The sequence below is a fragment of the Pelodiscus sinensis genome, chromosome 7 (genome assembly GCF_049634645.1).
Source record: "Pelodiscus sinensis isolate JC-2024 chromosome 7, ASM4963464v1, whole genome shotgun sequence".
Taxonomy (NCBI): domain Eukaryota; kingdom Metazoa; phylum Chordata; order Testudines; family Trionychidae; genus Pelodiscus; species Pelodiscus sinensis.
This window is the reverse complement of record NC_134717.1, coordinates 47,588,244-47,608,639: the sequence shown is the minus strand read 5'-3', so window position 1 is coordinate 47,608,639 and position 20,396 is coordinate 47,588,244. Positions and strand designations below refer to the sequence as shown.

At 39.4% G+C, this 20,396-nt stretch overlaps 1 protein-coding gene across 5 annotated transcripts in view; it reads left to right on the top strand.

Moving 5' to 3' along the window:
- The window catches only part of CWC22 (CWC22 spliceosome associated protein), a 62,240-nt gene extending 46,619 nt beyond the window's left edge, over positions 1 to 15,621 (top strand). For all 5 annotated transcript variants that reach the window (XM_075933743.1, XM_075933741.1, XM_006119426.4 and 2 more), the window contains 6 exons: positions 4,110 to 4,187; positions 5,867 to 6,019; positions 6,684 to 6,811; positions 7,703 to 7,804; positions 7,900 to 8,090; positions 14,749 to 15,621. In XM_075933743.1, the coding sequence (XP_075789858.1) occupies positions 4,110 to 4,187; positions 5,867 to 6,019; positions 6,684 to 6,811; positions 7,703 to 7,804; positions 7,900 to 8,090; positions 14,749 to 15,344 (1,248 nt within the window). In that variant the 3' untranslated portion in view covers positions 15,345 to 15,621. The remainder of the gene's footprint in view (positions 1 to 4,109; positions 4,188 to 5,866; positions 6,020 to 6,683; positions 6,812 to 7,702; positions 7,805 to 7,899; positions 8,091 to 14,748) is intronic.
- Positions 15,622 to 20,396: the final 4,775 nt, after the last annotated feature.

Here is a 20,396-nt window from a genome sequence, read left to right as displayed (position 1 = left end):
CAACAGAGGAACGTTTTTTTGAAAATAGTGGGTTTAAGGAGTGCAGAGTGGGTACTTGGCAAATACTAAGTCCTTGTAATTAAACAGGTCTGTACCTGTTCAACTAGAGCTGTATGTTTACATTTCAAGTTTGTGACATTACTCTGATTTCCATTTAAGGAGTGGCTTATTTCACTTGACTTTACATGTTTTTACAAACCAGGATTAAACAAAACCAAAATAAACCATTCTTGATCTGAAATAGGAATATCTACACACAAACTTTGATCAGTTTTAAAAATACAGCTCTAGTTAAGAGTGCAATAGTGTGTGGAAACAAGCTGTCCAGTGTCATGCAGTTTCCAACCATAAGATACTGCATCAACTTGCAAAGCTGAGACTTAATATTTAAATAAAAAATAAATATAAAAAATATATTAATATCTGAATAAGTAGAAAAAAATAATTTTCTCCTTTGCCCCTGGTGGTTTTTTTTGTTTGTTTTTTTGTTTTTTTGAGGTACCTCCTAGCTCCCAACATGTTATAAGAATTGCCCACTGCAGCTATTTTTCTCCATATCCAGTAGATTAAAAGCCAGGGTTGGTGTTAGAAGCTAGCAAGCACAGCAATTCCACACAGCTCTGCAACCCTAAGTTGCTCAGGCTTCATTCCTGTGTGTCAGGACTTCAGCTGTTGCTTTTTGCACTGGGTCCCAGCTTGCCTAAAGAGAGCCCTGCTCACTTATTTATTTTGGTGACCCCTTTGAAACCTGCTGCTGGATCCGTGGCTGAGAACTACTCTTCTATAGGATAGAAGTATAAATGGAGAGTGATGTGGGGGGTCTGTCTGTCTGTTGGTCTGTCCGTTCGTTCTAACTTACCTTTCAACCACCTAGGCATGGAGACACTTCCAAGCCAAAACCACATCTGGAGCTAAAGATCTTCACAGAAATAAACCATTAACTTCATATATGGGCCTTGAGAGCTCTTAAACACTTTTGAAATACTTAGGTGTGTTTCATTATTGAAAAGCTATGTGTATTCTCTTATCATTTAAATATTGATGATAGTCAAGTTTGCATGCTATTTGTGCATTAATATGTAAAAACCTTTGAGATATAGGATATATAAATTGTCTATAAAATTAAAATTCACTAGCTTTTTAAAGCAAATGATGGACTTAAAGTTCAGACTGTTGGTGTCAGGTATTATCAGAAGTGTTGTTATGAGTGAAGAAACTAGTGAAGTAACCTTTAAAGCTATAATTGAAGTTAAAATTGCTATGTGAACTTATCACATCTCTCTAAAATTTAATTAAATCATTTCAAAGTTTGTTAATTTTTAATCTAGAAGACAGTTACTCTAGACCTAACCTCAACTTGTTTTGATAACACAAGCAAGAATGTCTTTGTGGATAAATCTATTTTCATGCATATGGTTATTCAAGATATTCTCCTAGAAATCATTGTAATATTTAATTAAAATGTTAAAATATTTAATTACTGTAAACCACAAGGGATATCAAAGTTGTAATTGCATTTAATATGAGGGAAAAGTAATTGGTTTTGCAAGTCAGGCCGACTTTATTAGCAATGGCTTCAGCACTCTGCCCTGCTTTATTGTTTGAAAACTGATTACAGCATTACTGTAAAACAGGGTAATATAAAAAAGTTAATATGCATTTTAATATATCGAGTTAATAGTGTGACTATATTGAAAAAGTGGCCTTAAATAAATTTGTATGGTTTTTTTGGTATAATACTTGCTTAATGTTACTTGTTTCCTTCTATTGTTTAACACTAAATATATTTATTTTTTACTTATTCATATTTGTTTTGTTACTATGTTTGAGCTGTGTAATGAGAAAAATGTTTCCTATATGCTCTCATGATACAAGGAATGGGAGTACATGGCAACAGATTTAATTATAAAACTTCCCAAATTTAAAGCATAAATCTGTTCAGATTTCTCTCACTTTTTTAAATTGCTGAGGAGATTAAATATATTTATTCCCTATTGATGTGGGAAAATTTTTGTTGTTGTTACTTGTCAATTTTGAGCAAGTACTTATAGACCTTTTGGCATAGAAATTAGGGGTGGGCAATAATTTTTGATGGGGGGACCACTCCAAAATTTTGAAAAGTGGTCGAGGACTGCACTCTTCCATGATATTAATGGAGGAGATGCAGGGTCTGCAGAAGGGAGCTTGGGGTAAGGGACTGGGGTGCAGGAGAGAGACTGGAGTCTGGGAGGGAGTTGGGATGAAGCAGATGGCTGTGACCTAGGGCAGGGGACTGGAATGCGGGGGTTTGGGATGTGACCTAGTGTAGGGGGGGATTGTGATCTGGGGCAGGAGATTGGGGTGCCAGATCTGGGAGGGGGTGTGGGTGTAAGAGGGGGACAGAGGGTTTGGGTATGTTGTGGGGGGGGGGGGGGGAGGCAGAGAGTTGGGGCAGGAAAGGGCTGGGGTGCCAGAAGTAGGCTGTGGCCAAGAGACTTACTTGTCTGCTGCCAAACTTGCCTGCCTGCCTGCCTGCCTGCCTGCAGAACTTAAAATGTTTCCCAGACAGCCTGCCTGCTTGTCTGGCCATGTGCTTCATGAATAACTGAGTCCAGGAGAGGGGGCGTGATTCTTCTTAGCTGCCTGTTATTCTAACATGCAGCTCCCATTGGCCGCTTTCTGCCAGAAACCAGCCAATGAGAATGTGCTGGTGGTGGAGCACCTCTTAATCCCCCCCCCCCCCCTCCTGTTTTAAAACAGAAATGGAGCCCTGCAGCCGTGTTTCTGCACAGTGCTGTGAGGCTAGCTAGGAAGCCTGCCTGGGGCTCCCTGCTGCCTCCACGGGCTGGATCCGGTGGCATGGGGGGCTGTATTTTGCCCAGGCCTGGCATAGAGCAAGGTTAAATGGACACAAATAAGCCATCATGAATTGTAACATATGTAAACTTGTAAGAGAACATTTTAACCTCCCTGGACATTCAGTAATGGATTTAAAAGTAGCAGTCCTCCTACAAAAGAATTTCAAAACCAGATTACAAAGGGAGAAAACTAAACTGGAATTCATATGCAAATTCAGTACCATCAACTTAGGTTTGAATAAGAATCTTAACTGGTTAACGCATTACAAAGGCAATTTCCCCTCTCTTGAGACCACATTTCTACATCATTTACTGTGAATGAGCCACTTCCACCCTGACTTGATTAGCTTCATTTACACAAGTACACTCTGAAACTCTCTCCAATTAATCTGGAATAAATAAATCAATCTGTTAGTCTCTAGGGTGCTATAGCACTCATTTTTGCAGAAAACAAGGCTACCCCTCATGTATGAGCAAATATTTTTAGGCTTCAATCCTGCAGAGACTTTGGCATGGTCTACATTCAAAAGTTATAGCAACATCAGTCAAGGCACCCCAACTAACATAGCTGTGCTGACATGATCCTCTCCCCCTCCAACATAGTTTCACTATGTCAGCAGAAGAGTGCTTCTGCCTGTGAAGTTAATATCGTTTGTGGAGGTGGGCTTCCTAGTAGAAAAGCTCTTTTTGTTTGTTAGGCTGCATCTGCATTATGGGGTTACGCAGGCATAACTATGCCAATGTAAAAACTTAAACAACAACAAATGGTCTTGCAGCACCTTAGAGACTAATAATACATGTAGATGGTAGTATGAGCTTTCATGGGCATAAAGAAGGGGGTTGTACCCATGACAGCTCATGATACAATCTACATGTTTTTTTTTTAGTCTCTAAGGTGCTGCAAGACTATTTGTTGTTTAAGTTTTTCCAGTTAGACTAACATGGCTACTCATCTGAAGCTTTTGAATAAGCCAGTGTAGTCTTCCTTGCAGGTTTGGGCAGATGGAGAAGTTTGGATAGAGAAAGTTAATAGCCAAGTCCCAAATACCTTCCAAAATAGTAGAAATGCAAAAAAAAAAAAAAAAAAAACCCAACCCAAAAACACAACCTACTGAAATTATCCCCTTCTACTTTTTTCAGCAAAAATTAAGTTCTTGTTTCAAAGATGGCATTCATGTGACAATTGCTCTTTAATATTTTGGCATATATGGAGCAGATTTCAGCTGCTACAGAGAATTTATGTAGAGGAATTTTTGTGTTATTTTAAAACAGAAAGAGCTTTGCAACATGATCCTTGACTGTTGTGCTCAACAAAGAACATACGAGAAATTCTTTGGTTTACTGGCAGGGGTAAGTTCCATTTTCAATCTTCAAATTTTACAGCAAGAAACATAATTAGTGTAATGTGACACTAAAAGTTTTCATATAAGTAGCTGATATTTTACAACAAGTAAGTCCTAATTCTGTGTGGCTTTTTTGTTCTGAACTTGTTTATATGAGCTGATGTGGTCGGATTATCTATTAATGGTAATGAGCATTCATAGTAAACACACAATGGGAGTGCACGTTTTCCTTTTTTAAAATGTTATCTTGTAGAACAGGGATGGGGAACCTTTTTTGGGTTGGGAGCCGCTGATCCCCAGGCAAGTAGATTTTGTGCGCTCCAAGGTGGAAGCTAGAGTGCCAGTGCAGGCTCCCCAGGGTAGAGGGGGGAGCCCCAAGCCTCGGGGGATGGATCCAGGCAAGACAGGGGCCATAGGTTCCCACCCCTGTTGTAGAAGGATGTTCAGTGGCCAATGCATAGCATTAATGGTACTATATAAGTGCAAAGTACTTTGTTAAAAAATTTCTCGCAGGAGTTGGAGTTTTACATTGTTTTTCTACTTCATTAAGGTTGCTGAGATAGTTTAGCTAACTATTAGGATGATTTGACTTATTCTTGCAACATTTGAAAAGAAACAAATCTGGTTTTCTTCTTATTCTTGTGTCTGTGTAAAATTAGATATACCTTTCATTGCAATTATTTATTTATTTATCAGTTTTCCTTCTTACTCCACCACTAATTTCAGTGTATCTTACTCTAAAGTTATACCTAAGTTCTTAAGGTCCTTTTTAATGTCCTGAAAGGGTTAGGTACAATTACGGAAGTTTTACTAATTTCTGTTATTCAGCTAGCACTAACAATTACCTTTATAATGTGCCACTAACAGGTTATAAGAAGTGGTTCCATAATAATCCTGGATTATTAAAGAATAAATTAACAGTACTTTTTTACAGGTTACCACTGAAAATATTTCAGTGTCCAGGACTATTATGTAACCAAGTGCATTCTTTATATTTCTCAGAATGGCTGTTTCTGTCTGAAATGTTCTGACACTAACTCCCTCTACTTCTCTAGCTTCAAATAAACTTGTAATGGTGTAATTTAAAATACTGTGTCCTGTGGTATTGTATTAAGGCAGGGGTTCTCAAAGATCATTGCATCACAGCCTCCTTCTGACAACAAAAATGACTGTGACCCCAGGAGAGAGGATCAAAGCTTTGGCCTCACTGTTGCAGGCAGGGGAGGGGCCAAAGCTGAAGCTCAAAGGCTTCTGCCCTATGTAGGCAGCCTATAACCTGCGGCCTTGCCACACTTTGATCCTGGGTCCCAGCAGGTCTATGCCAGTCTGACAACTCCATTTAAAGAGGGTTATGAACCACTTTGCAGTCCTGACACGCAGTTTGAGAATTGCTGTATTAAGGGATCCCATCAGGTAAGAATACTAGAAACAAGGAGATATGAGGTAAATGAAATTACCTCATCTAGTAATATGTCAGAATTGATAATTACTGTTTTCTAATGCAAGATTAGTTTAGTCTAAAAAACTGCTGACAGTAATAAATGGATCTGTACATTCCATTTAAAGATACTTTCCTTCCCTTTTAAAAGGAAAGACTTGTATATAAATGTTTAGTTCTAAAAGTATTCTTGTTTAATGTTCTCTTCTACTTAATATGATTGTTTTAATTGTACAATGTTATTTCAGCGTTTCTGCATGTTAAAAAAAGAATACATGGAATCTTTTGAAGCTATTTTCAAAGAACAGTATGATACCATCCACCGTTTAGAAACAAACAAATTGAGAAATGTAGCCAAGATGTTTGCTCATCTTCTGTACACCGATTCACTTCCCTGGAGTGTAAGTAGAGAAGGGCTTTATCCCAGCCTCTTTCTTCAATACCTAGTCTGTAGTGCTCAGAAATAAGCCGGGGAGGTAGAGGCACAATGGGAAATGGCGCGAGCAGGGACTGAAGCAGTCTCTGCTCTCACAGCTTCTGTTATGATTCTGCTTTTGAAACGTACAGGAGCCCTGACCAGGGCTCTTGTACGCTTCAAAGGCTCAGGCACTGCAGGGATCCTGGGGTCAGCGGGAGAGTCCCCTGCTGGTCCCGTTCCCTGCGAGATTTTGTTTTGAAATGTACAAAAGCCCCAGTGGGGCTCTTGTGCATTTCAAAGGCTGAGGCGCTGCAGTCCCCCGCTGGCCCTGTACTCCTTGTAGGACTCTTGCTACAGTTCATAGTCGGAGGTGCCCTTATTGACTAAGCAAATAGTCAATGGTAATCCCATCATCTCCTCAATTAGTTAATCTAAATTTAATATCCCTAACTTAAACTACTAAGTCTGATTTTTTTTTTTAAATCAATGTGTAGTTTTGACAGTCTTATAAACTACCTTGCTATATATAGTCTTGAAATGAATGATGCTACTTCTATATATGAGCCAAAGGCTGAACTTAGTTCTGTAAAAATAAAAATAGAATTGGGTGTATGTATTTAAACTGTGTTTTTTCTTAATATTTTCAGGTCCTTGAATGTATAGTATTGAGTGAAGAAACTACTACATCATCCAGTAGAATTTTTGTCAAAATATTCTTCCAAGAACTTAGTGAATACATGGGTCTGCCTAATCTTAATGCAAGATTAAAGGATGAGTATGTTTAAATTTTATTGTTGTCGTCCTTTGAATGCTTTCACTCTGTAAGAGTAAATACATTCTCCATTTCAAGTGAAAGCCAACAAAGCAAAAAGTACATAAATTATGGCCCCGATTTTGCAGAAGTCGTGTGTGTATGCACATTGTTGTCAGTGTGACTAGTCGCAGCATGTAAAGTTAAACGTGCATAAACATTTCAGGATAGGGGCATGTATTTTCTTGGTTTTGATTCATGGCTGTTTCAACTTCAATACTAAGTTCCTAAGCTGAAGCACACTTATTTATGTAATTTAGCATAATTCCTGAAGAGCATGGGTCAGGATAGCCTTTTCCTGACAGATCTGCAGGAGACTTCAAAATATTAACTTTGTATTTAGAAAATTGCTTAATTTTAAGCACAAGACTAATGCATTCTCTTATGTGTATACGTTCCACTACTTACACAACAGTGAGGATCCTTCTAACTGTTCAAGTTATTTCTTGAGGATTTAAGGCTTACTCCTTTTTAGGAGCTAAATTTAAGAAGAACTCAAAACTAATTGGAGCCCGAACTTTGACCTGCCTTAGGGCCCAATTCAATGGAATTTCTACATGGAGAGCTGCTACTGAATCAGGCCCTTAAAGTCATAATCTGACAGGGAAAGGTTATATCTTTGTTTATGAAACCACATGCTTCTGAAGCCATTTTAAAAGGAACACTTACTTTGCCTGATCCACCAGAAACATGACTTATTTTATCTCTTCCAGTGTCCCTAAAAGGCAATGTATGAACAAAGCCCTTTTTTGTCCTGTGGGATTCTTATGATATATTTTTTAACAAATGCATGTAAATATTAAGAACAGTTTGCTGCGTGGTACTGTATTTAATTTCAATGTTTTTTTTTATCAGAACATTGCAACCTTTCTTTGAAGGATTATTACCTCGGGACAACCCAAGAAACACTCGATTTGCTATCAATTTTTTCACTTCCATTGGTCTTGGAGGACTAACGTAAGAAACCTTTTTTTAGACTTAATCCAGATTTGACATTGCTTGACTTGTATTTAGAAATTGAGATTGATTGTTTGTTTTTTGTTGCTAATTAGGGATGAATTACGGGAGCATCTGAAAAATGCTCCAAAGATGATCATGACACAAAAACAAGATGTTGAGTCATCAGATAGCTCATCTTCCTCAGAGTCTGATTCCTATTCTGATTCTGACAGCAGCAATGATAGCTCAGGATCAACTGGTAGCAGTGACTCCTCTTCTAGCAGTGGCCATAGCAGTGACTCAGGTATTAAATGACATCTAGCTTTTATCTCATTCTCTTTTTACTGTGTGCACTGATACACTTACCGTGAGGAACTAGCTACAGCTGATATTTAATTATTTATTACTAAATCTCTACTTTTTAAAACTCGTTACAGTAATTTGAAAAAAATTCTGGAAATCTTAGAAGAAAACAAATTGCTTTCAGTCCATAATAATTTTACTGTAGAAGTTATAATGTTGAGTTGTTTCCAGTAGTGATGTAAAAGGTTAACCGGTAAGCATTAACCAGTTAACTTGAGTGCCAGGAAGAGGGAACAGCCTTACTATGGCATGGTGGGCCCATAGCTGTCCCGAGCAGTCCCCCATCTGTGATCCACAGGACCCACCTGTGATCCACAGGACCCCAGCTGACCGAAGCAGGCCATGAAAAGTTGGGCTGAAGGAACCCTCCGCCCGCAGCAGGTTGGCCAGACCCCAGCTGCACAGTTAACTGGTTTAACTATTACTGTTGAATCATTTAACCTGTTAATTTACATCTCTAGTTTCAAAGATTGAAAAATGTATTTTTAAGGAGCATAGCATATTGGAGGCTGATCCTTAAACTTGTGCATCTATTGCATAAAGTGAATCAGTGTGACCGATTGCAGTTGGGATTGCACCAGTTCTTTACCCTACACATTAATGAGATCCAAAAGCTCTGCATTGTTCTAAGGGCAAGACCCCTGGGCAAGGCGGCGAAGGGGGGAGGAGAGGGGTTTGTAATGGACAGGACTGAAGCTAGCCTCCCCTCGGCAGCCCTCAGTGCATTGTGCAGGCTCCAGCAGTAATTTAAAGGGCTTGGTGCTCCAGTCACTGCCACTGCAAATTCTGGGCCCTTTTGAATCATTGAGCCCCGGAGCAACTGCCCCTTTTCCCCCACATCTGTTCTCTCTCCCTCTCCTCTCCACCAAATTGTGGGCTTGATTCCAATTTACTTTAAGTCTTCCTGACCTTTTTTTATAACTAATGATCTGGCACCAGTGTCCTTTTGGCAAGACTGTGAGCTGTAAAGATTAACAACACTTTTGTAGGCTTGTCTTGCGACTCTTCTTGCTGTATCCATTGGACTCCAATCCTTTTTTTTTGCTTCCTTCTCTGTAACCACAGTTGTGCTATTTCATGTGTTAAATAAGAGATTGCTCAGTTCTTTGCAATTCATTCAGCTTCTTGCAGATCTGGGTTTCTGAATTCATTTCCCATTCCTGTTGCTCTCAAGCAGTATGGTCTGCTATTATACAAGGTTCCTGTCCCTTGAAAATTCTTCAGGAAAAATTAAACTTGCTGATAATTGTTATGAAATAATTTAATACATTAGAATTAGTCTTTTTATAAGTACTGATGTGAAATCTATTTGATGTGAAGTATAATAAACATCGTTAACCTAAAATAAATCTGCTAGTCTACTTTAGAGCACTTAGTCTCACATAGCATGGTGGGAGAGCAGATGATAGCACAGCATGAACTTCTGTAGTTAGGAAGCTTGCTGTTTCAATGTTTATTTGATTTAGTATGATTTTAATAGCAAAAAATATGATTTAATAAAACAAGTATACATTCAGTGTGAATTACTGATGTATTAGAAATGTATTTAGTTTATGAAGTGTGACTTGATTGTATATCACTGTAAAGCTGTTGCATTAATGACATCAAAGCACTAGTGGCGAGACCAGTTTAACCGGGTCAGAGAGGCGTAAGTTCAGCAAAGACCAGATGGCTTCTGCATAGACAGCTGCAGCTTGGCTCAGCTGCTTGATAGGAACCAGAGTGGTAAGTCTTTAGTGACAAACCAACTGATTCTGCAGTCTGCTAGAGTGAACATGCTTTTCTGTAAAACAACACTCTCTTCTAATACTTTGTCCTTTTTCCATTCAGAACAGATTAATATATGCATTTCAATAATCTCTGCAGTATGCTTTGATTTATGTATGCTAGAAGCAGGACTATGGCAAAAATAACTAAATACATTGTTAATTATAATCCTTCTGTAAGATAATCAGATTTATTTTTTGTAATTTTGTATTCTCTAAAGGTTTAAACTTCACAATTTTACTAGAAAGCAAAGGCTAATGGTTGTTAACTCAGATTTTTCACATTTTTACATCTTTTTATAGACACTAATGAGGAGTTCCTTTCTAGACAGCATTTCCCAGCGGAATGTATTTGTCAGCTGTCTTACTGGTGTAGTAATGGTCTAGCAGTTAGACCTGGTACATAAATGTTGCTAGGCAAAAGTCTGTTCCTTATCAAGAATCTAAGATTTTGTGATCCCTGTGTTGACGGAAACTCTGCATATGTGATGGCATATGGGCCAGGAACTAAAGAAATTCCATGTTTCTTACAACAAAGAAAGGGAACCAGATGTATGTATGTATTTAGGAAAGGGCATTCTTGGTCTTCAGGTAAATTTTCAAGGTAAACTTAAAAAAAAAAATTAAATTGCCTCGGCATTATGTACTGAACAGAGAAAGAGGGCACTGAACACATAACAAATGCTGAATTTGTCGTTCACTGTGCCCCCTATCCCCATGTCTCCTCTGCCAGCTCAGCTAGGACTCTGGGTTGTCTGAGGGAGCATTAAATTTGTTCATAATCAATAAGTAACATTTTTAATCTATTAAACTACTTTCCAAAGCCTCTGTTTTATCTTTATACTCCAGTAGAGCTATAATAATGAAAAATAAAATATAACATGTAAATTCTTACTGAATTCAATCCCTTTGGACTGGTTTTAAACATGCCATCAGAGAGACACCAGCAACCTCTATCTCAGTGTTTCTCAAAGTGATCCATGGACCCACTCTGAGATTGCTGCTACTGGGCCGCTCCGGTTTGTTTACTTACCAGCTCCACAGCCACGGAACCTCAAGGCTCCCATTGGCTGTGGCTCGCCATTTGTAGCCAAAAAGAGCTGTGGGAAGCAGTAGCCCAGGTCGCACTGCTCAATCTCCACATGAGAGGTTATGCAGCTGATGTAAAATGCAAGTTATTTGATCTAAAATAAAAGGTATTCATGTTACGGATCTTAAGCGACTAGTTGCTCTCCCTCTTCCTCCCCACCCCTTGCCTTCATCAGAGAGAGGCAGCAAGGGAGAGGGGGGGAGCAGGATCCGGTACTGCGATAAGAAAGCATAAAAGCCGGTTCCCCCCAGCACCGTCTCCATGAAGAGAAGGGGCAGGGGCGCAGCGGGGAACTGGCAACACTTCCACAGAACTGCCACTGAGAGCGCAGGGCCAGCAGGAGACTCAAACAGTCCTTTGATTGCCCCACACTTCCTGCTTTTGAAATGTATAAGGGCTCTTGTGCATTTCAAAAGGAGAGCCAGCGGGGAGACTGTTTGAGTCCCCTGCTAGCCATGCTCCCGGCGGCATTTCAACCTTTGAAATGTAGCAAGAGCCAGAGGTCCCCTTATTGACTAATCAAATAGTCAATGCAAATTACATCAACTATTCAATTTAGTTGACTAATCTAAATTTAACATCCTTAATTCATGTATCCTTGGTAGATGTGATACTTTCAAAATATAGGAGAGAGAGAGAGAGCTGGCTAGTGTGATACATCAATGCTCAGAGTAAAAAAAACAAAGTTTGTTTTTCACTTGTGTTCTTTATAGTGCTCTTGGTCTTTGTGGATGTTCAGTGCGTATTGTTGATGTGAAGTTTGTATTTTATTTGCAGCTCGTCCTTCAAACCCTTCCTTTAGTGACCAATCACCATAATAGCACTATCCATGATTTTGGAAAAGTCTACCATGTCTGTTTATTCCACTGAATACTAAAAAGATTCTTGATCGATAGATATTGGTAGGCTGGGAAAATAAAATTTGTTTGGAAATCTAGACATTATTTGAAGCTTCGCTTCCCTGTGATATAAATGTAGAACATGCATACCTATTTTTTTAGTGGGATGCAGAGAAAGAGATACACCTTCCAGGTTAGCAACATAATTACCTTTTTTAGCTGTATTGTCATTGCTGCCCTTAAGGAATCATAGCAAAAATAAAAACTTTGCCTACTGACTGTTAAGATTATATCAAGACATATCTAACCCCTTAAAAGAATAAAAATAAGGGTAAAAGACTCTAGCTTTTCTTGCCTCACTCACATTGGCTCAGTGCTATCAGTAACACACTTCTAGCACTCTCTAAGGCTTTTAATTTCAGCTGCAACAGATTCTTAAAGCACTATGTCCTCACTTCTTCAAACTCACTCTGATGCAAAGTCTCAGCACTAATCCCCTAGGCTGCCCTTGACCCCACAATTCCATGTCCCCCTGAAATATGGAACCACCTAAGGCATGGGGCCTGGAGTGCTTGTCCTGAACCACCTTATGGACAAGACAACTCTGGCAAGAGCATATGAGATCACTTTTTTGCACAAAAATGAGCATTTGAACTTGTGAATAGAGTGGGAGCAGGGACTTGGGGAATCACAAGAAAGGCTGCTGGCACTGGTCAGTCTAAGGCAGGATGAAGCTCGTGTTTAGGATTATTTGGTGGTCATAGACTGTGCCTTGGTGCTGTGACCAAACCCAGGGTGCCCACCAGCAGCAACCAGCCATCTGGAAATGGGTCTCGGATTTGCTATCATGTTGCTTCAGTTAAGAGAGTTGAATTGTGATTAAGTGGCCAATTGTTTAGTCGATACAATTTGTATTGACTACACGATTAGTCGATATGGGGGGGCCCCCCACAGAGCTGGAGCTGGCTGGAGTCAGGACTGAACAGTCCCAGCTCAAGCCGGCTCTGGACCACTGTGGCTCTGCATTTTAAATATAATAAGAGCTGTCAAGCTCTTACTACATTTAAAATGCAGAGAGACAGTGTTCTGGACTGGCGTGAGCCGGGACTGCCCGATCCAGGTTGTGCTGGGTCCAGCAGCCCCTGTTCGTGGCAGCCAGAGGTTGCTGCCGTAGGAGCCCCTTCCTGCAGCCAGCTGGGACCACCGTGAAGAGGGTCTGCTTGGTGGCAGCAACCCCTGTCTGCTGGGGAGGGGGGCGGGGACAGCTCCCCATTGGGATCCCCACGGACCAGGGTTGCTGCCATCTCCTCCCCCCCCTACACCTTTGATGGAGGCAGTGGGGAGTAGGAGGGGACTGGCTCCTGTTCCCTCCCCCACCTTACTGACTGTCATACAGAGGTGGGGGGACAGGAAGCGAATAGTCAAGAACTCCATTTGACTACCCAATAAGCATAAGCTTATCAGGTAGTTGAATAATCCACTACTCGCTTCCATCCCATGCTTCAATACCATCCCCTTAGCTCTGTCATGGCATTTTTGTGTTTTCCCTCTCTTTCCACTCAAGATAACTTAAGCAGACCTCAGTCACTTTGGGAATTGAGGGACTTTTCAGGGAGGAGGAGTATGCTAATGGAAGGAATGAGTATGTTAATGCTGATCTCATTGAGGATAAGGATCTGGGACTTCTGAGTTTTCTTCCTAGTTCAGGATAGGTAGTGTGCTCTAGAATGTTAGAATAGTGATCTGAGAGTCAGGACTCCTGGGATCTAGATCTCTGCCACTGACTCTGTGTATTAACCTGGGCATCTGCGTATTGGTCCTGCTTTCTCTAGTCACACCAAGAGTTTGCTTTGCACTAATCATTGTAATAAATACATGTGCTGTATATATGGACACAGTGTGGTCACCAAGAGGGATGGAACTCAGGTCTATCAGCTTCAAAAATGCAAGCCTCTAGCACAGGAGGGCAAAGGAGTATCACGGTATGTCATCAAAGTTTTTATCCTCTCTGTGGGTGGCCACCACATCTGCACAGGTTTGGCTAAAACCTCATACTCTTGCTTCTCCTATGTTCCTTAGCCGTTTAACACAAACTAATTTTGCTTAATGATTGGTAAGGTTTCATCAAAACATTCTCATTGCACTTGGAAGCTTAAAATAGAGGAAATATGATGCTAAGGGAAATTGATGGTTAATCCTTCAATTCTTGAATCAGTACATCTGTTATATTGCCTGTATTTGGGAAGTTTCTTAGCCTTGACAATGTTGAGTTTTCTGGTAAGGTTATATTACAGTGAACATTTCATGAAGTTAGAGTAGGTATTTCGTTTTGTTATCTTTTGGAGATACAAGTGGAAGATGTACGTTGGATGGAATGTGAAGACTCCCTTTATTTCCAAACGTTTAAAATTTTGGGTGGGTGCAGTTTGTCCATATGCAATCTTCCTGTCTCTAAATAAAATTGTTTGTGGATTTTTTTGTTATATTAATATACCAAGTGGACATACAGGCCAGTAATTAAACCTAGAAAACAAGGAGATAAATTATGGGGAAATCTTGAGAGCGATAGCCAGTTTACCAGATTTTTTTCCTTAGGTTTCTTTTAGACAGTTTCGTCATTATTTAAACAAAGTGTTAGACTGCCATTTAAAAATAAGACCCTTTTCTTCAATTAATAGAGCTTGGGCAGATTCCGTGAACATGTTTTAGAGAGAGTCACATGGGAGAAAGAAACGTAAAACTCTTCAGTACGTTATTTTGAATTCTGTGGCAAGACAAGCATTTAAGAATATAAAATTTTCACAAAACATTTCTTGCAAAAAATTCTCTAATACTAATTATGCATAATTAATTACACTAAATAAATTTTAAAATAGTTAATTCTCATGTATGCTATACTTTCAGATGCTGCTAGAGTAAAAAGGAAGAAGATGCAAAAGAAAAATAAAGCACTAGATAAAGTTGCCAGGAAAAAACAAAGGAGTAAAAAGAAGCTACTTGAAAAGAAAACAGAAAGGAGACGACAACAGGAAGAGAGACACGAAGTTGAGAGAAAGTCAGAAAGAAATGCTGACGTAAATTTGAGAGATTTAAATAGGTGGGATGATGTATCTAAATATCCCCATGAGAAAGATGATGCAACTGACAGGAACAGTTATCGGAGTGGAAAGGATAGGTATTATGAAAGAAATATGGACTTAGAAAATAAACACAGTAATTCCAAAAAGAAAGCAGAGAGAAGAACTTCTTTCTCTGATAATGATAAAGATAAACACTGGACTAAGGACAATGTACATCACAGTAGGAGAAAAGAAAGGTCAAAATCTAGAGAAAGAAACCGTCATAATTCAAGTCCCAGAGAGGAAGAGGAGCAGGAGAATCGATATCGGAATGGTGCAGAGAAATGCCCAGAGAAATATAGCCGATATTCTGACCAATCTAGAGAATCCAGGAAAAATGAGGACAGACGAAGGGAGAATTCTCCACACAGGCGAAAATAATACTATCCTACTGAGTCTGAAATAAATGTTTTTCTGTGCAGCAAAAACTGTATTTTTAAACCTGTTACTGAACTTTCTTTTAAAAAAGTTTTTGTACAAAGTGCAGTTTGTATTTGTAAAGTTCATTGGATTACTTAGTTTTTAGTGCCACATCTTTTATAATCACTGTATTTGAAGAACCCATTTGTTAAATTTCTTCTTTGGAAGAGCATTTTCATTGAAGAGAGAGAAAGTGAAGCTTGCTTATATTTTGTGAATAAAATAGATTTTCATTTCAGTGAGATCTTGTTTTTAATCAATTTAGCTTTAGATGTTTTATAAATATTGTTTCAGTTATAATATCTAAAAATGCTGCTACTTTGGTTTAGTAGTTGACAAGCAGAGCTGTCAGATTACTGTACATAGGTGAGAAATTTCATACTTCTTTATAAATAAAACCCTCCATGTTTTATTCTCTTAAGCTGAAAATAAATCCAGCAAATTAAGGAGTCTCAAGTAAAAGTGCATATTACCATTTGGCATAATATGAACACTTTCAAAAAGCTGAGTACAGTTAAAATATCAATTGAAACGATAAGTGATGTCTTTCTGTTTCAGTAAGGCTTATAAGTGTTATGTTCAACTTTTTTCTTCAGTCTCCTTATAAACATATCCACACAGGCAGTGCAGACTGTATAAGTACATATCCAACATGTTCTTCAGTTTGGGGGCTCAGTTAAACTTGAAGGCAGATGTGATCAGAGCCTCTGAGTAATCTGATTCATTATTGATTTTTTTTGTCTTAAGGCATAACAAAATTGCACCAGTAAACAACAGAATTTGAAGCTTTAGAGACTTGTTTTTATATTACTTTTTAAAGTGTTTTCTTCTAGAAGATTTTAGTTTCTTGGACCAGCCTCTCTTAGCTTGCTTATAAAGATGTTCTCCACATAATTATCAAGTCCACGAAACGTTATCTTCAGCCAGAAACAGTAGTTGTAGCAACAGTTAGTACAAATCTGAGAGACCCAAAATAGAGCAGACAGTTAGATAAATATATTTTTATCACCTGAGAAAACAAAATAAGCTGGTAAACGTTGCTCTGCCCTTTGATACAAGGTATATAAAGAAATATTTGAAGATACTAATGTAGGCAGGAGAGTTATACAAAGTATAATTTGAGTCAGTTCTATCGCTTGCCCTCACTGCTATTACTGACATTTCTCCCTGACCTTTTTTTACAGAATGAACTAAAAACAAGTTGCTGTGAATATGAAAACTCATTTTTCAATAGTCTCAAATCTTTGTTTTATTGCCTTGAACTTGGAATCCCACTGAAAAGATTAATTCTGAAAGTATGCTTGTAACAGTAGAATTCCAATTGGTGATTATCATTGTGTTTTCATCAACTCTCCACAGTATGCTGAGTCATAATTACCTTTTCTTCGTTATAATTGTTTGGACATGCTTATTTGTTACTACACCACATTTTTCCAAATTTTGCAATGATGCTCCACTATGTTAAGGGTCTCCTAACATTCACATTATAAACCCTTATTTTTGCATGCTGAACATCAGTTAATAAAGCCTTAAAAGGCACTTGAATAAGACTAATACATAAAATACATTTATTCTCTATTTCTAAAAAAAATTCTTTGGCATATGAATCAAGAAGTGCCAGCATAAACTGTGGTATTGCTATATTTGTAATTGTTTTTACTGTTTAATAAAAATACTATGCTATCTGCTAAATAGAGCAACATTAGCTATTGTTGTGATTACATCCAATCTGTATTTGAAATGAAGATGGCTTTTACAAAGAGAAATGCATTGCTGTTCAGCAGAAATGCGAACATTTTACAATCTCCTTTGCAAAAGATTTTTTCAAGATGAGCCTTTGGCTTCAATTTAGTTCCAGTTTCTTTTTATGGGAGTGTTTTTCATAAATCATTTCTCTCTACTTTTAAAATAAACAAGCTGTTTTTATTAAACAAAAAAGTGTTCCCATTTTGTGGAGGAGTGCAGTTGTTACACAGGAGAACTAGAGCATATCTGATGTCAGTTCTTTGGTATCACCATTTTGTTGCTGCCCATGAATCAAAGGATGGCTATTTCCATTTCCCTAGATATGGAATTACATTAACTCAGTTTTAAGCAGAATACCAATCTTGCTGTTAAAAATAAGCCTCTGGTTAACTATTGAGAAGATATTATTGTTTAAAAATAACCAATATATGTCTTTTGCGATATATAATTTTACCAAGTGATTCCTGCAGCAAGCTCAGAACTTCTGGTTGAGTTAGAGCATCTATTTTAGAAAGACATCCAATCTTGCTTTAAAGACTTAAGAAAATAAACCAAATGTTTTCCAGACCTTGAAGTTGAGTGCGATGAAAACTTAATGCATTACAGTGCATGGAGTGAGAACACAATATGTACATTTTTGCTAAATACATTAGTGGCCATTTAAAGGTAATATAAGATATGTTTTTAGTGGTTCACTTATTTGACACAAGGGCCAAGATCCATAAAACTATATAGGCATCTAACGCCCAATTGTACACTGACCTATAAAACTGCTAAACCCTGTAGGGAGGTTGACAAATGCCTTTCATGTCGACGGCGGAGTGTCCAGACTACCGCGCTGAGCCGACAAACAGCTGTTGTCAGAGGCATGTAGTCTAAACGTACCCTTAGTGACTCATGTGGAAGCTATCTGAAGTGCCTGGGGGAATCTGACATAAAAGTGTATCTGTAAGAACTTTCATCCCAGGATCCCAAAAAACAGAGACTCTCCATCCAGCCTCAGAGACAGTTCTTAGCATTTCAGTCTTGGTGCAACCTAATAGATTCCCAGGCTTTACCTGGCTCCACTTGATTGGTTGCCCCCCCCCCCCCAAAAAAAAATCTAAAAAGTAGGACCCAGCACCAAGCAAGGAACAAAGAGCATCAGGTCCAGGACCTAAGTGATCCTGTTTAAGCTGCTTACCCATGCCAGAGCCTCGAGGGGGACATATGCCCTAGGGAACCTCCTAACCCTCCAAGGGACCTGCCACTGATTTTTGGGGAGCAGTAGGGGACCTAGACTTATGGGAGTCAACATGTTCCCAGCTCCTGGCACCCATAGAGCAAAGGGCTATCCCAGTGCACCTGGCACTGCAGGCAGCGAGGGACCCAGCATAGGCTGGCTTGGAGGGCAAGCCAGTCAGGAGAGCCCCCCAGAAGGTAAGTGAACACCACTGTTCTCCAGAGCTGACGCAAAGTTCTTTGCTGCCGTGTTTCTGGTCTCCACATCAGCCCAGGTCTCTTGTTCACTACCACAGACGTCTGGCACTGCACTTGGTCTCTGCCCTCTTATGGAGACTTGCCCAGAGGGAAGTGCCAGTCAGCACCAGTCATCCACATGCTGACCCTCCATGCTAACAATCTCTGATGCTCCCCCTGCCTACACCCAGCACTGGTCTGCCTATTTAAGGCACCTTCAGCCACAGCAAGTTATTTGTGAGAATTGGGGATCAATGGACCCACCATGGTCACCAGAGGAGGATTCCTCTAGTGTGGAGAGGGAGTTCAGCCCCTTGCTGAGAGAGCACCATCGTGACTGGGCTCTCAAGGATGTGTGTGTGTCTCCTCAATGTCATTTTTTGGTTTGGAATGAGTCAGGTACCCAGCTGATATAGGAAAGAATTTAGGCACCTGAGTTGCCTGACTCCGGGAGTCAGGTTTCTGGCAGTGGCTTGCTAGTAGAGAGACACTCTTAGTTGCCTCCCTACAGCCCAGATTTTGTCATCTATCCTCTTGACTTGGTGAGGCCAGACTGAAGATGCATTCATTCCTTTTATCAACATCTACCATTAGCTCTCTCTGGTGGCTTACCATCTCTCATGCTGGCTTTCGTGGATCATATTGAGATGCGCCTCTCTCCCCATTCATGATGTGATTTTCTGTGGACCTAAAAGCTAGGCACTGCAAAGTTCAGTGATGCAATACCCAGATCTTTTTGTGGATGCAGCCCTAAATTCCAAATAATATTTGGTTTGTGATGATCATTTACAGAAGTATTGTAGTTTTAAGTGTGTTTGAATTTATCTGTAACTGGCTTCGTCTAGACTGGCCACTTGAATTTCCGCAAGAACACTGACGATCTAATATAAGATTGTCAGTGTTCTTGCGGAAATACTATGCTGCTCCCGTTCTGGCAAAAGCCCTCTTGCGCAAATGCTTTTGCGCAAGAGGGCCGGTGTAGCCAATGCAGTATTGTTTTGTGCAAAAAAGCCCCGATTGCGAAAATGGCGATCGGGGCTTTCTTGCACAAAACCGCGTCTAGATTGGTACGGACGCTTTTCCACAAAAAGTGCTTTTGCGGAAAAGCGTCCGTGCCAATCTAGACGCTCTTTTCCGCAAATGCTTTTAACAGAAGAACTTTTCCGTTAAAAGCATCTACAGAAAATCATGCCAGTCTAGATGTAGCCCCTATGTAATAAAAATAAAACTTATGTTCAATGTACAATTTCAGGTCACCTTACATGCGACAGAATTATTTGTCTGGGCATCAATGTTTATTCAAGTGATATAATAAGGGTAATAATAGGATGATATGCAAGATGTAAAACCGAAGGCAAAGGTTACTCAAACATTTAAATATTCAGCAGCACACACTGATTTACTTTCATTGCATTATCACTGTGTTTGTGGGCCAGTTTTCTAGCTTAAATGCAGTCATTATTGGCCCCTTGTTAACTGTAAACAAAAGAGCTGTTCATTTTCAGAACAAAGACATTTATTTAGCAAGGCCTTTCTCAGGTGAGTATCCATCTGCCAATTTGATTCACATGCTGATAGGGTTGGCCCACTTTCAGTTTCATCTAATGCATGCAAATTTCTTTCTTCCGGCACTTTCACAGTTGGTGCCTGTTTTCTTCCATATTCTCTCTCTCCAGCAGAGCTTCTGCTCTCATTTTTTATTCTCTTTTTACTTGCTTATTAATACAAAATATTTCATCTCCGAGAAAGGACCTTCTCAAAATGCATAAATCCAAATGAGAACCTGCCCCTCCATGAGTCGGATTGGAT